This window comes from Ipomoea triloba, chromosome 2, assembly GCF_003576645.1.
Source record: "Ipomoea triloba cultivar NCNSP0323 chromosome 2, ASM357664v1".
NCBI lineage: Eukaryota > Viridiplantae > Streptophyta > Magnoliopsida > Solanales > Convolvulaceae > Ipomoea > Ipomoea triloba.
Genome location: NC_044917.1, coordinates 11,707,754 through 11,720,389, shown reverse-complemented (window position 1 = coordinate 11,720,389; position 12,636 = coordinate 11,707,754). Strand labels below are relative to the sequence as shown.

General features: G+C 34.3%; 1 protein-coding gene across 1 annotated transcript; it reads left to right on the top strand.

The window, feature by feature from the left end:
- Window positions 1–5,949: 5,949 nt before the first annotated feature.
- LOC116010576 (ABC transporter A family member 2-like) lies at window positions 5,950–12,454 on the top strand. The gene is made up of 16 exons (XM_031250048.1): window positions 5,950–6,444; window positions 7,770–8,001; window positions 8,118–8,287; window positions 8,383–8,568; window positions 8,684–8,779; window positions 8,876–9,076; window positions 9,300–9,459; window positions 9,552–9,778; window positions 10,068–10,185; window positions 10,264–10,340; window positions 10,648–10,737; window positions 10,873–11,016; window positions 11,100–11,399; window positions 11,475–11,555; window positions 11,652–11,828; window positions 11,956–12,454. The coding sequence occupies exons 1-16, from the start codon at window positions 6,031–6,033 to the stop codon at window positions 12,217–12,219; spliced, it is 2,937 nt and encodes a 978-aa protein (XP_031105908.1). The 5' UTR covers window positions 5,950–6,030; the 3' UTR covers window positions 12,220–12,454.
- The last annotated feature ends 182 nt before the right edge of the window (window positions 12,455–12,636 follow it).

The following is a 12,636-nucleotide window of genomic DNA, read 5'->3' as shown; positions in this document are numbered from 1 at the left end:
GTATCATTAGTTGACTTCATAGTTTTTAAGGTTTTAATTCAAGTATGATTTTCTTAATTAAACTTGTATTCTATTACCGAAATGACGCTACATTATCCACAGCTTTTGAATCCAAATTAAATCACAACTTACACTTCCACCAGGACGGAGCCAAAAAAAAGTTCAGTAAGACGAAAAGACATAATTATTAAGGATGTGTTTGGAAACTCGAAAATGACTTTTGAAAAATATTTTTTAAAAAATGAGTCATTTTCTAAAAAATATTTTCATTTCCGGAGTTTGGCTGCACAACGAAAAACTGTCATTTTTTTGTGTTTGGTTCATTTTCCGAAAAATGAGCAGAATTATATACTTCATTTTTCAACTCAAATGGGTTTATTTTGATAATAAATTTTTCATTCACCCATTATCCGTTATATATATATATATATATATATATATATATATATATATATAAAGTATTTAAAAAATTAAAATGTAATTTTATTTTAATTTTTAAATTTGAAAAACTTAATATTATTTGTAGACACTAATTACTTATTTTTTTGAACTTTGAATTAATATTAATTTTTGTTAGGCTTTAAAGTTGTATTGCAAATTCACAATGTTAATATTTGTAGACTTTACTTATTTTTTTGAACTTTGAATTCCAAAAAAAAAAATAAAAATCACGGGCTGGCCCGTGGGACCCGCCAACCCGCGTGGGGCGGGCTAGGGTTGCATGAACCCTAACCCACGGACTAGTGTTGTAAAAAGTAAAAAGTAAAAAGTAAAACCACACTATTTCGACAAATTTTGCATGTGCATATCCCTTGAAAAATGATTTCCCAAAAAAAAGGGAAAGTCATTTTCCCCCAAAACATACCTATTTTTCTTTGACTAAGACATCATTTTCTGTTGACCTCATTTTCCCTGCTCTTGTCAAACACTGAAAACCCGATAAATATTTTACAGTCATTTTCTGGGTTTCAAACACACCGTAAGTTTCGATCCCTAAACCACTCAAAATAATAAGATGTTAAAAATCACTAAGCCATCTTACATTCAATAATATTTATATATAATAAAATATTATCTAATTCTATTAAAACATGTACTAATATATATATATATATATATATATATATATATATATATATATATATATATATATATATATATATGTATGTATGTATGTATGTATGTATGTATGTATGTATGTATGTATGTATGTATGTATGTATGTATGTATGTATGTATGTATGTATGGCTCATTTGAGTTAAAAAATGAAGGATGAAAAAACTTGTAAGTAACATTTGTCTCACATTGAAAAAAGAATGGGTTTTGGACCATATATATATCAAAGTCTTTTAGAAGGATGTGAAATTGTATAGCATAGAGGCTCTCTCGTGCAAGGGGAGTCACTTTGACTGTTCTGATTTGGCTGGAAAGTCACTTTTATTGCTTCACTCATGTACGTCGACAGTACACCTGCGGGCATGAACGATAGTCTACTCCTTAGTTGTAACCTTTCGTTCTGGACTATTAACTCTAATTTAATATAATACTACGGATTTTCTCAGTTGTAACTGATTTAATTTCGAAATTAATTCTATTTTTAATTTCTAGAATAAATATTTGTCTGTTATATATGAAGGTTACAAACTGGGTTTTTAAACAAGTTTTAACGTCATACCTAAAACAAGACATACAGTGATACAACCAACATTTTGCTCTCAAAAACCCTGCTCATCTTCCTCCTCAAATTTTTGTGTTCTACCCTTGTTTTAGTTTGTCGGATTCATTTGTTTGAGTACTGCTCAAATATACAATAGTAATATGTTTAATTTTATTTGGGAAACTTATACTACAACACACCTAACAACAAAGGGAGGTAACAAATAAGTTTTTAAGTAAATAATGTTTGGTTAAACTTATACTAATCCTTACTTTTCAATTTCTTGTGCTTGTTACTATTCAAAAATAATCTTTTTGTAAGATTATATTCTCCAACTATATATATATAATGGGATGGGGTAAGGGAAGGGAAGAGGGGCAACTGCCCCCTCTGAACCTGTCCTTGATAGTACGGCCGTACCATTGTTCCACAATGCATGACTTCACATCTTCTATTCTATTCTGGTCCAACTCCCTTTAAAAATACTGGCAAGACTAAACCCAAATTCTAGGAAAAAAATAAACACACACAACAACAACCTCAACTCTAACCAATAACTAAAATGAGAAGAGTATGGGAAGAAAGTGAACCTACTCTAAACTACTCTCATTTTCAGTGGCTATAATTGAACCACTGTACTATTCGGAAAATTTAGTTTTTAATGTATAAAAAAATGAATTAAGGAGGGAGAACGTACGTAATCACGTTAAAAATGTATAGAGGTTATATTGTCACCTGGCCTCCTTTTAAAAAGAGTACGATAAATACAATTTCCATCAAATATTAAGCGCTTTAACTAACATATATAACCACTTATTTTACCTTAAAAGTGACCAATATTTAAAGTAGGGCAAACCCGAATTAAGTTGGTCGAATATTTGACTTGATAATTATGAGGTTTCAAATTTGACTCATTACGAGAGTTATTATTGACCTTATTAGTTTGAGACGGTCAACTATATGTAATCTAGACCTATTTATCTATATATGGTCCTTTTCCCGCTATGGTCGCAGGACGAACTTCAACCAAAAATTCAAAATGCGCCTTTAAATAGCAGTTGTAAATTTTACTTTAAATCAAAGTCACCAATATTAAAACATACAAATTCAAATCCAGAGCTAAAACCCTTATGTGGAGCACACAAAATTTACCTTATTTTTAATATAATAATATTAACAAACCATATGATCTTTCAATTATTCACTCAACCACAAAATTCAACCAAGTGGTTTGTAACTCAATGACATTTTTGTGACTCTGGGAAGTCACAAGTTCGAGCCTCTAATGAAGGCATTGACTCTTTGAATTTAATTTTTTACTTTCATTTTTTGGATTGGCCAACCAATATACTATTTAGTTTTGCGAAAGTGCGGGCACTCTATAATCTTACTAAGTGTTTTTTTTTTTTTGTAATTACTTAAGATTTGTTAGATCTTTTCAGATGAACGAATATATATTGTATCAAATATAAATCTCTAATTTAATGTATTTGTTTTAAAAATTATTTATCTTTTATTGTGTAGATTTGATTTTGAGTGAAGATGAAATAAAGAGTTATACTTTGGTTGAAATTGAAAAGTTGTTGCAAAGATATGAGAAGAGTTTGCATTATTACTCACCAATGTTTTTTCCATAATATATGCTAGAGTTTTGTCAAATCATCAATAAATAGATTGATGTATGATGAGTTGCAACATGACTTAATAAAGTGAAGTTGCAAGAAGAACACAAAATATTGATTAGTAACTTGAATGATTAACATCATTATGTGTACAACACAACTTTTTTTTTTATTCCTCATTTCAATTAACACAAAATGAAAATTTAATTAACATATGGTATTAAACAAAGATGTCAACTTGTTCACAAAAGACATTGGCCCTGATTGGTAAATGACTATTGGCTGATTGGGTTGACTGTTTGGGTTAGAATGTATGATTTGTTGATAATATTAGCTAATTGTAGAAAGTTGTTTGATAAATTGGTTGTTAGCTAATAGCTATTTGGTATAATTTCTTTTCTCAAAAACTAATTGAAAAGGCTGCTTTGAATAGCCTTTTGAATTTTAGCATTTTAGAGTTACAAAAAACTTATTAACCAAACAACTAATAGTGGTCAAATAAGCCAAAATTGACTGATAGGCTGATTATTTACCAAACATGGCCATTAAGATATTTTGAAGTTTAAGAATACATTTATGAAGCAAAGATATACAATAAGATCTCGTATAAAAAAGACATCACTTTAAGTGAGTGTTTACTCCAAGAAGTGAATGAAGAGAAATAATAGATGGCGAAATAAAGGGATGAAAGAGATAAAATATTAGGGGAGGCAAAATAGAAAAATAAAGAGAAGTAAGAAAGACTATATATTATATTATTTCTTTCTATAATAATGTCTCACAATACTAGGAGCCTATTATATATATAGTATTATATACTTATGTCTAACTCTAATAATACAATACTTCCTATTGAATATTTCCCTAATTCTACCAATACAATAATTTATATAATTAAATATTCCTATAACTAATTATACATTTCTAACGACGCATCGCTGTACTCTTTACTCCACCAAGAGCGATGTTATTCACTTCTCTAAAATTTTTCTCTCCTAATTTCTCATCTTGACATAAAATTATTTGATTGGATACTTTAGAATTCCAAAAATAGAATTTATCTTTATTTAGAAACTAGTCACCTTCCAACTTACAAGATAAATAAAAGCTCTTTAAAAATTACGAAGGTGAAACCGCCACACTAGTCCTCGCAAGTGTAAGGTTAAATAACCAATCCACTTAAACAAAATTCCTAAACCAAAACAATATATAGTGATTTAAAATAGTCCAAATTTCAAAAGTCTAAACAAATGTCCAAATAATCTATGGTCCCAAAAGGCATATTACAAAGTCTTATCTATTATGGAGTACATTTATGCTAAAAAAAAAAGTCTTATCTATTACATCTTAATAGCGCTCTCAACAACTTCATTCATCTCCTGTAAATACAGAAATTTTGAAACAACACAACATAAAAAGTTAGCAAAACTGCAAAGTAAGAAATTACTCCACCCCGTAGACAAACAACACAGTAAAAAAGGATTTGTACAAATAATAATTTTGTTAAAATATTTGTCGTAGGACTCAATTTCTCAACCATACCAAAAATCATCATCATTTTTTTTAATTTATAAATATATGTATATATAGATTTCAAAATACTTAGCCAAAAGGCTCTTTTGTACTCACCAAAAACTTAATATCCAAACATATTATTGTTTTCAACCATAACGTATAATTTTGTACCAAAATATTATTTTCTTCTCATTTTCAAAACCATCTAATATCATTTTCCAACACCTTTGTACCAGTCATGTAATCCTTCAAAATTATAGCACTTCCAATTTTTGTACCATTTGTAAATCACATTACAAGTATAGAAAAAAAATACACATGGAAGAGCAATACCATGCATCATAATGGGACAAGGTCATTTTCTTAGGCCCTAGTGAACAACACCATAACTGAACACTCCACAAAATTTCCATGCATTTGGAAACTAGACTCTAACCTTAAGTAGTGTGCACACCACCAGATGGGAATTCCAAGCCCAATGAATAGTTAAAAAACTCAAGTAGCAGCTAGGATACGTTTCTACCGACTACCCCTCAAAACAGGGTATGCAACCCTAATGATAAATTCATATAATCACTCCATAACCAAATAGGACACAAGGCCCTAGTACCCAGGGTATGTTCCTGCCGAGTACTCCACAAAACAGGGCATAACCCTAGTATTCGGCATTCAACTGTATACTCCAAATTCCTTAAATCACATATCTTCTATAAATTTTCAAAAGCGATATGGCCTTAAGCTTCCAAAATCATTTATCCAAAAATTTATTACAACATATTAGCCCAACTCATACAATAACTTATATTGTAAAATGAAAATAAAATATACAAAGTAATTAAAATATTAGGACGTTGTTTTACTCCATTATCCATGCTGGTACAGTGGTACAGAGGAAAATTTGCCTTAATGTTGACATCAAACTTAGGAATTTCACCTCGTGCATTTAATAATATGAATGATTTGACTTTCTGTAACTGGCACTTTCGTAGTTTTGATAATTCTAGGGGGTGGAGTTTAATTGACAAAATTACCCTTAATCCCAAAAATTTAAAAAAAAAAAAAAATCCGTTAAAAAAAACATAAAGAAAAGAAAGAAATTTTACCTGTGGGAGAAAACGCGCGGAATCCCCTCCATGTCTGGTTTCCCATTATAAATCTCTTCCTTGTTCAATCAGCAAACGGCCAAACCAAACTGCACACAAAAATTTGACATTACAGAAAGAGAGTGAGTGAGTATGAACCGAAATTGTAGAGAGAGAAAGGCGGAACACGAATCCATGGTGGAGTTGCAGAGTGGATTTGGTCTGTTGCTGCAGCAATTCAAGGCTCTATTCACGAAGAACGTGCTGCTGTCCTGGAGGAGCAAGCGCGCCACATTCATTCAGCTCTTCTCCTCCCTCGTCTTCATCTTCCTCATCTTCTGCATCCAGAAGGCCGTCGAGTCGCGCTTCTTCACCTCCACGTCCTACGAGAACGTCTTCGATCCCCAGCCGCTGGTGGCGCCGCCGATCCCGCAGTGCGAGGACAAGAACTTAGTCAAGCTCCCCTGCTTTGACTTCGTGTGGAGCGGCAATGATAGCCGGAGGATTAACGACATCGTCACCAGAATCATGGCTAATAATCCTGGCCGCCCTATTCCTTCTAATAAGGTAATGCTAGCTTTTCGCATAGTGATAAGCCTCTCATCTTAATAATAATAACATTTAAGACAAATTAGTGTTAGGAGGGGAATTGTCAAGCGATTCGAGTATCAATAATAACATTTAAGACTGATTGGTGCTTAGCTTAGAGATAAAATTGTTGGGTCGAAGCCAGTAAATGTCAGTCTAGCACCGAGCCCGTGATTGCTGGACGGGGGCTGGTATAAGAAAATAAAGTTAAATCTTCTCTAATAGCTATAGTTTTTAGCCTAGTGATAAGCTTTTGATACTAGCAGTAATGCTATTTGTATTCGTGTTGACCTTATGAGGATGTGATTTTTGTTTCATTTCTCCGCTGATTAAGAAATTGATATGTAGAGTATATTGAGTACTAAACAGAATAAAATTTGAAAAATAGTGTCATAGTGTGATTGAGTTTTTGACCATAGCCACATTCATAGGCTCAGACAGAATTTATGCTGTATTGTAGTTGAGTCGATTTCACATTGATAGACCTACTAGAAATGTTAATCTTTCACATTTAGCTCAACAGTTGGACTGGATTAGTAGAAAATGATAATTAATGGAGTTGATTGAGTGAAGATCTGGCAAAGAATATTACAGTAGTATAACAAAAGATTAGGATTAAAATTTGAAAATTGATAACACAAGTGCTTCATTAAATGGATATAATCACTTGATTAGGGATGTGGAGATAACTTAGCCCAGAGTTTTTAGTTTATATCAATAACTTTCTTCTTTTTCCTCTTTGGTGTTTCAATGCTTTCATAAATGGGATCTGGAAGTTGAAGCTGCGATTTTGATGTATTACGCATATTCGGTTGTTTCTCGTGAACTAAAGTAGCCATCTCTTTCTTGGAAATTCTTCTCTTGATATGCCTTTGGCTTTTAAAGTTTTATGTCAAGTGTCAATATAGAATATGGTTTGTTTGTTGATGGATTTCATACTTTTCTCAAAGGCTCAGATGCTTAGACTGTATTTTCTTCAAAAGAATTGTAGAGATAATGCTGGATTGGATTGGATTGTCATGCTTGTTGCTTAGTGCTTCTCTCTTGACACAATGAAGATCAAGCCTTGCTAGGCACACAGTAACAAAACAGTAGCACTAGTACAGTTGTTGATCCAGACCTAAATAAATAATTAGTAAGGAAGCCACAGCAATGTTGCTTTCTCAAATGCATTTGTAGCTATTGCCTTTAGATGTCATCTGGTTTTTGGATGAGTGTGAAATAGACTACCTACTCTCTACCTGGGTGTAGGGATGCTCATACAATTGTAAAGTATATCACTGAAGCAATTACTTCTTTTGCAGGTTCAATCATTTAGAACTCGGGATGAAGTGGATGTTTGGCTTTTCAACAATGCTATGCATTGCCCTGGAGCTTTGCATTTTATTGAAAGAAATGCCAGCGTAATTAGTTATGGTCTACAGACAAATTCTACTCCAGTGGCCAAACGAGGAATTTTTGAAGATCCCACCTTTAAGCTTCAAATTCCACTCCAACTTGCTGCTGAGCGTGAAATTGCAAGATCTCTGATTGGAGGTACACAAGAGGTCAATAGTTTGGCTTCCAATATCATTGAAATGTTATATGGTTGTTTATCTTGATTTTTTTTTCCACATCTTAATTGCACCTGTTATGGCCATGTATGTGTTTAGATCCAAACTTCAGTTGGGTTGTCAGCTTCAAGGAATTTGCACATCCTGCGGTTCAACTTTTCTCAGCTGTTGGTGCAGCAGGACCAACATTTTTCCTGGCAATTGCCATGTTTTCTTTTGTCTTCCAAATTAGTGCTTTAGTTACAGAGAAAGAACTCAAACTTCGACAGGTCTCACCTACTTTGTATTTTCTTCTCATGAAAAATATATCCTGCATATTTTCCAGAATTATTCTCATACTTTTCTTGCCATATTTGATTTACAGGCTATGACCATGATGGGTCTTTATGATACTGCCTATTGGTTATCATGGTTCACATGGGAGGGAATTATGACACTTCTGTCAACACTTATAACATTGTTATTTGGGATGATGTTTCAGTTTGATTTTTTCTTGAATAACAGTTTTGCAATTTTATTCATGCTGTTTTTCCTTTTTCAGTTCAATATGGTACGCTTCATTGTCCACTACACATCATTAAATTTACTCCATTTAATGGACTATTAACACTACAAAATAACTGACACAATATTTGTGCTAATATACTCCAACATGCTTGTTGCAGATTGGTCTTGCTTTCTTGCTATCTGCTTTTATTAACAAGTCATCTTCATCAACAACTATGGGTTTCTCGATTTTCATCATTGGTTCCTTGACTCAGGCAATAATCCATCTTCTTTATCAGCAATTATTAATTGATTCATGATAACATTTTTTTTTTTAATTATGTTTCTTTTCTGTTTTTCCCCACTTTCAGGTTGTCACAGCATTTGGTTTTCCATACAGTAAAACATTCCCTAATATCTATCGGATCATTTGGTCCTTTTTCCCACCAAATCTGCTTGCTGAAGGTCTTCAGCTGGTTGCTGCTGCAACTGCAACTCCTGAAGATCCTGGTATTAGCTGGAAAGCAAGAGCGAAGTGTGCCCCAAACGATGATGACTGTCTAATTACCATGGTAGGTAGACTCTTTTGCTACTTAAGCATTACACTTTGGCTTTTTCTTGGAGCTTGAGAATGTGTAATTTTGATATTATGGTATTTCAACATCCTATCCCTACAAAGACAGACAAAAATTTTAACCAGCAGAGAGGGAATGGGGTGGGGGGTAGCTTGATTTGGGAAAACTTTGTGAATGGCTATTTCTTGTTTTAGTAACGCATGATTTGTTTTATTTACAGAACGAAATTTATATATGGCTCGTATCAACATTCTTTCTCTGGTTTGTTCTTGCTATCTACTTTGATAACATAATTCCAAATTCCTCTGGTGTAAGGAAATCAATGTTCTACTTCTTGTATCCTGGTTACTGGACAGGAAAAGGCGGGGATAAGGTAACAGGTAGTTGACTATTGAACTAATGCTTTCAATTTACCTTTTCTCTCGGAAATCTCAGAGACTGAAGAACTTTAACATCATATGTTTTCCTTCAGAGGGTGGTGTCTGTAGTTGTACTAGTGCAATACCTTCCTTTGAAAGTAGTGTTCCGGATGATGAGGATGTTCTTGAAGAAGAAAACATTGTGAAACAGCAAGCTAGTCAAGGTGAAATTGATCCTACCGTTGCAGTTCAAATACGGGGTCTTGTGAAGACATATCCTGGAGCAAGGAAGATGAGCTGCTGTAGTTGCAAACAGAACTCGCCTTATCATGCTCTTAAGGTACTAAGGAGGTGTTAGATAAAACTTATGTAATTAGGTTATTGCGAGTGTATATTAAATAAACCACTTTCTATTTTAGGGAGTCCTATTATCACGGTTAGATTTCATGTTGCACAGTTGGTACATCCTACTTCATGAGTAATGCACCCAAATGCATAAAATTTACTTTTTCTTCCATTTTAGATTTGGCAATTCATCTCTGTTCTCTTCCCATCCATCTCTCAGTATTCTGAATTTGTGAGCAATTGCAAGATGAAATAATGGTGTCTGACATTGGTTGTGTCTGCAGGGCTTATGGGTGAACTTTGCCAAGGATCAGCTATTTTGTCTTCTAGGGCCCAATGGGGCTGGCAAAACTACTGCTATAAATTGTTTAACTGGAATTACACCAGTTACTGATGGCGATGGTAGTAGCTTTCCTTTCTAAGTCCATGTTTAGTATGAATTATTACTGAAGAACGTAATAATGAATTTTCATTTCACAGCATTAATATATGGATGCTCAATCCGTAGTTCAACTGGCATGTCAAATATTCGACGGATGATAGGAGTTTGTCCTCAGGTAAGTCTTCTTTATTTTGGATGACGGGGGAAATTCCACAGCCCTTTCGGGCATAGGTAAACCCCGCCTTGTGATCCTAGCCGGCAAAGGACCACAAGGAAGTAAACCAACCTAGGTTACTCATAGCTGACCTACTCAAACCAAGGGGACAAGGATTCAAACTCGTGACATTGTGGTTACAAGTGTGGATCTCTTGCCATCTTGGCTGGAGTTACCCCCAGTCTTCTTTGTTTCTACTCTCTTGTGTTGAGTTTTTAGCAACTAATCGACTCTCCCGAAGATGTTGACTGTCTTCCAATTTTCGTAGTTTGATATTCTCTGGGATGAATTGTCTGGACAAGAACACCTCCAACTCTTCGCCAGCATCAAAGGTCTACTCCCTGCTACCATAAAAAAGGTGTGTTCAGAGAAGAAACCTAGACTGAGACTACTAACCCTTTAAATTTTTGAATTTTTTGAACAAGCTCCTCCAATTTAGGATCATATCCAATTATGAATGTTTCTCAGATAAACGTTTCTTATAAAAACACAGGTTGTGAAGGATGCATTAGCTGAGGTAAAACTGACTGCTGCTGCCCGAATGAGAGCTAGCAGTTACAGTGGAGGAATGAAGCGTCGCCTCAGTGTTGCAATAGCCCTTATTGGTGAACCAAAATTGGTCATCTTAGATGAACCGGTGGGTGGTATAAACATGTTTTGTCATTGATTGCCGAGAAATATTATGATATTATTTTAATTGTATTCCCTACAACTACATAGACAACTGGCATGGATCCAATAACAAGAAGACATGTCTGGGATATAATTGAGGATGCAAAGAAAGGACGAGCCATCATCTTAACCACTCATTCCATGGAAGAAGCTGACATTTTGAGTGACCGCATAGGTATCATGGCCAAGGGGAGACTTCGTTGCATTGGGACTTCAATAAGGTTGAAGTCAAAGTTTGGAACTGGTTTTATTGCTAATATCAGTTTTTCTGGAGGGACAAATGGGACCCCTACAGAAGATACTGGCACTACAGTTCAACATGAAGCAGTAAAAGAGTTCTTTAGAAGTGTATGTAAATGATATCTGGTTTTCTTTTCCTAAACATGAACAATATGTGATTTGACTTGATTATTGTTTTTGCAGCATTTGGATGTGGTCCCTAAAGAGGAAAACAAGTCGTTCATGACCTTCGTCATTCCACATGACAGGGAGAGTCTTTTGACGGTACTGTTTAATGTTGTGTTTTTTACTTGTAAATGAGATTTTCACTGGAAAATATTGATATCCCTTTTCGGCTTTTCCTGCCTATACCATTCTCAGGACTTCTTTACTGAACTTAAAGATCGAGAAAGAGAATTTGGAATATCTGACATCCAACTAGGGCTCACAACACTAGAAGAGGTTTTCCTCAACATTTCTCAACAGGCTGAATTGGAAAACGCCGCTGCTGAGGGAAGTTTTGCAACACTTACATTGAACTCAGGGTCATCAGTAAAGGTAAGTGTAATTATATTGCCAAATTCTTGCTCAACACTTTTTCTCAATAGAACCAAAGAGGAAAATAGTATATCAGATCACAGTGTGGTCGAGTTCATTGACCTTTCCATGATAACCAACCTTACAGATACCGGTGGGAGCAAGATATATTGGGATTCCTGGGACAGAATCCGCAGAAAATCCCAGGGGTGTTATGGTAGAAGTTAACTGGGAACAAGATGATTCCGGTAGACTATGCATCTCCGGTCACTCAGAAGAGATGCCAATACCTCCCCACGTCCAACTTACAGCCACTCCAACTCCCCCTTCTGGTTGGGGCCTAAGACGAAGAAGAAAAATTCTTGGAATAGTAATTGATCCTGCACAAATCAACGTCGAGAATGTACAATGATGCCAATGACTATATACCAGAATCCATCAATCATCCTTATGCCCACTGCTAAAATTTTTGGTAATGCTGCTACTCTCTTCTCATTGTATAGCCACGACACATCCTTATATTCATTTTTTTTGGGTAGCCATATATTTAGCCATTGTGTAAACGAAACAATACTTTCATTTGTCACTGCGAATAATACATTTTCTTTTGTTAGAAATAAATAAAATATATCTGTTTACACTGGTCAGTGCATATAGCTTCATATATACATGCTCTATTTGAATGATGGTATTACTAATTTACTATGTTCATGTATTAAGTTTGCAATTTATTCTGCCATGAAAATAATTAAGGCAACTACCAATCTTGAAATAGTAAGGAGTAAACTATCCACAAATAGTGAAACTAAAACACCACACAAAAAGTGTT

Excerpts from the sequence above, each read along its gene's own strand:
- LOC116010576 (XM_031250048.1), top strand. The coding sequence starts at position 6,031 with ATGAACCGAAATTGTAGAGAGAGAAAGGCGGAACACGAATCCATGGTG. Across the intron at positions 10,341-10,647 it reads TGATAGGAGTTTGTCCTCAG|TTTGATATTCTCTGGGATGA; the intron begins GTAAGTCTTCTT and ends CAATTTTCGTAG. Across the intron at positions 11,829-11,955 it reads ACTCAGGGTCATCAGTAAAG|ATACCGGTGGGAGCAAGATA; the intron begins GTAAGTGTAATT and ends CCAACCTTACAG.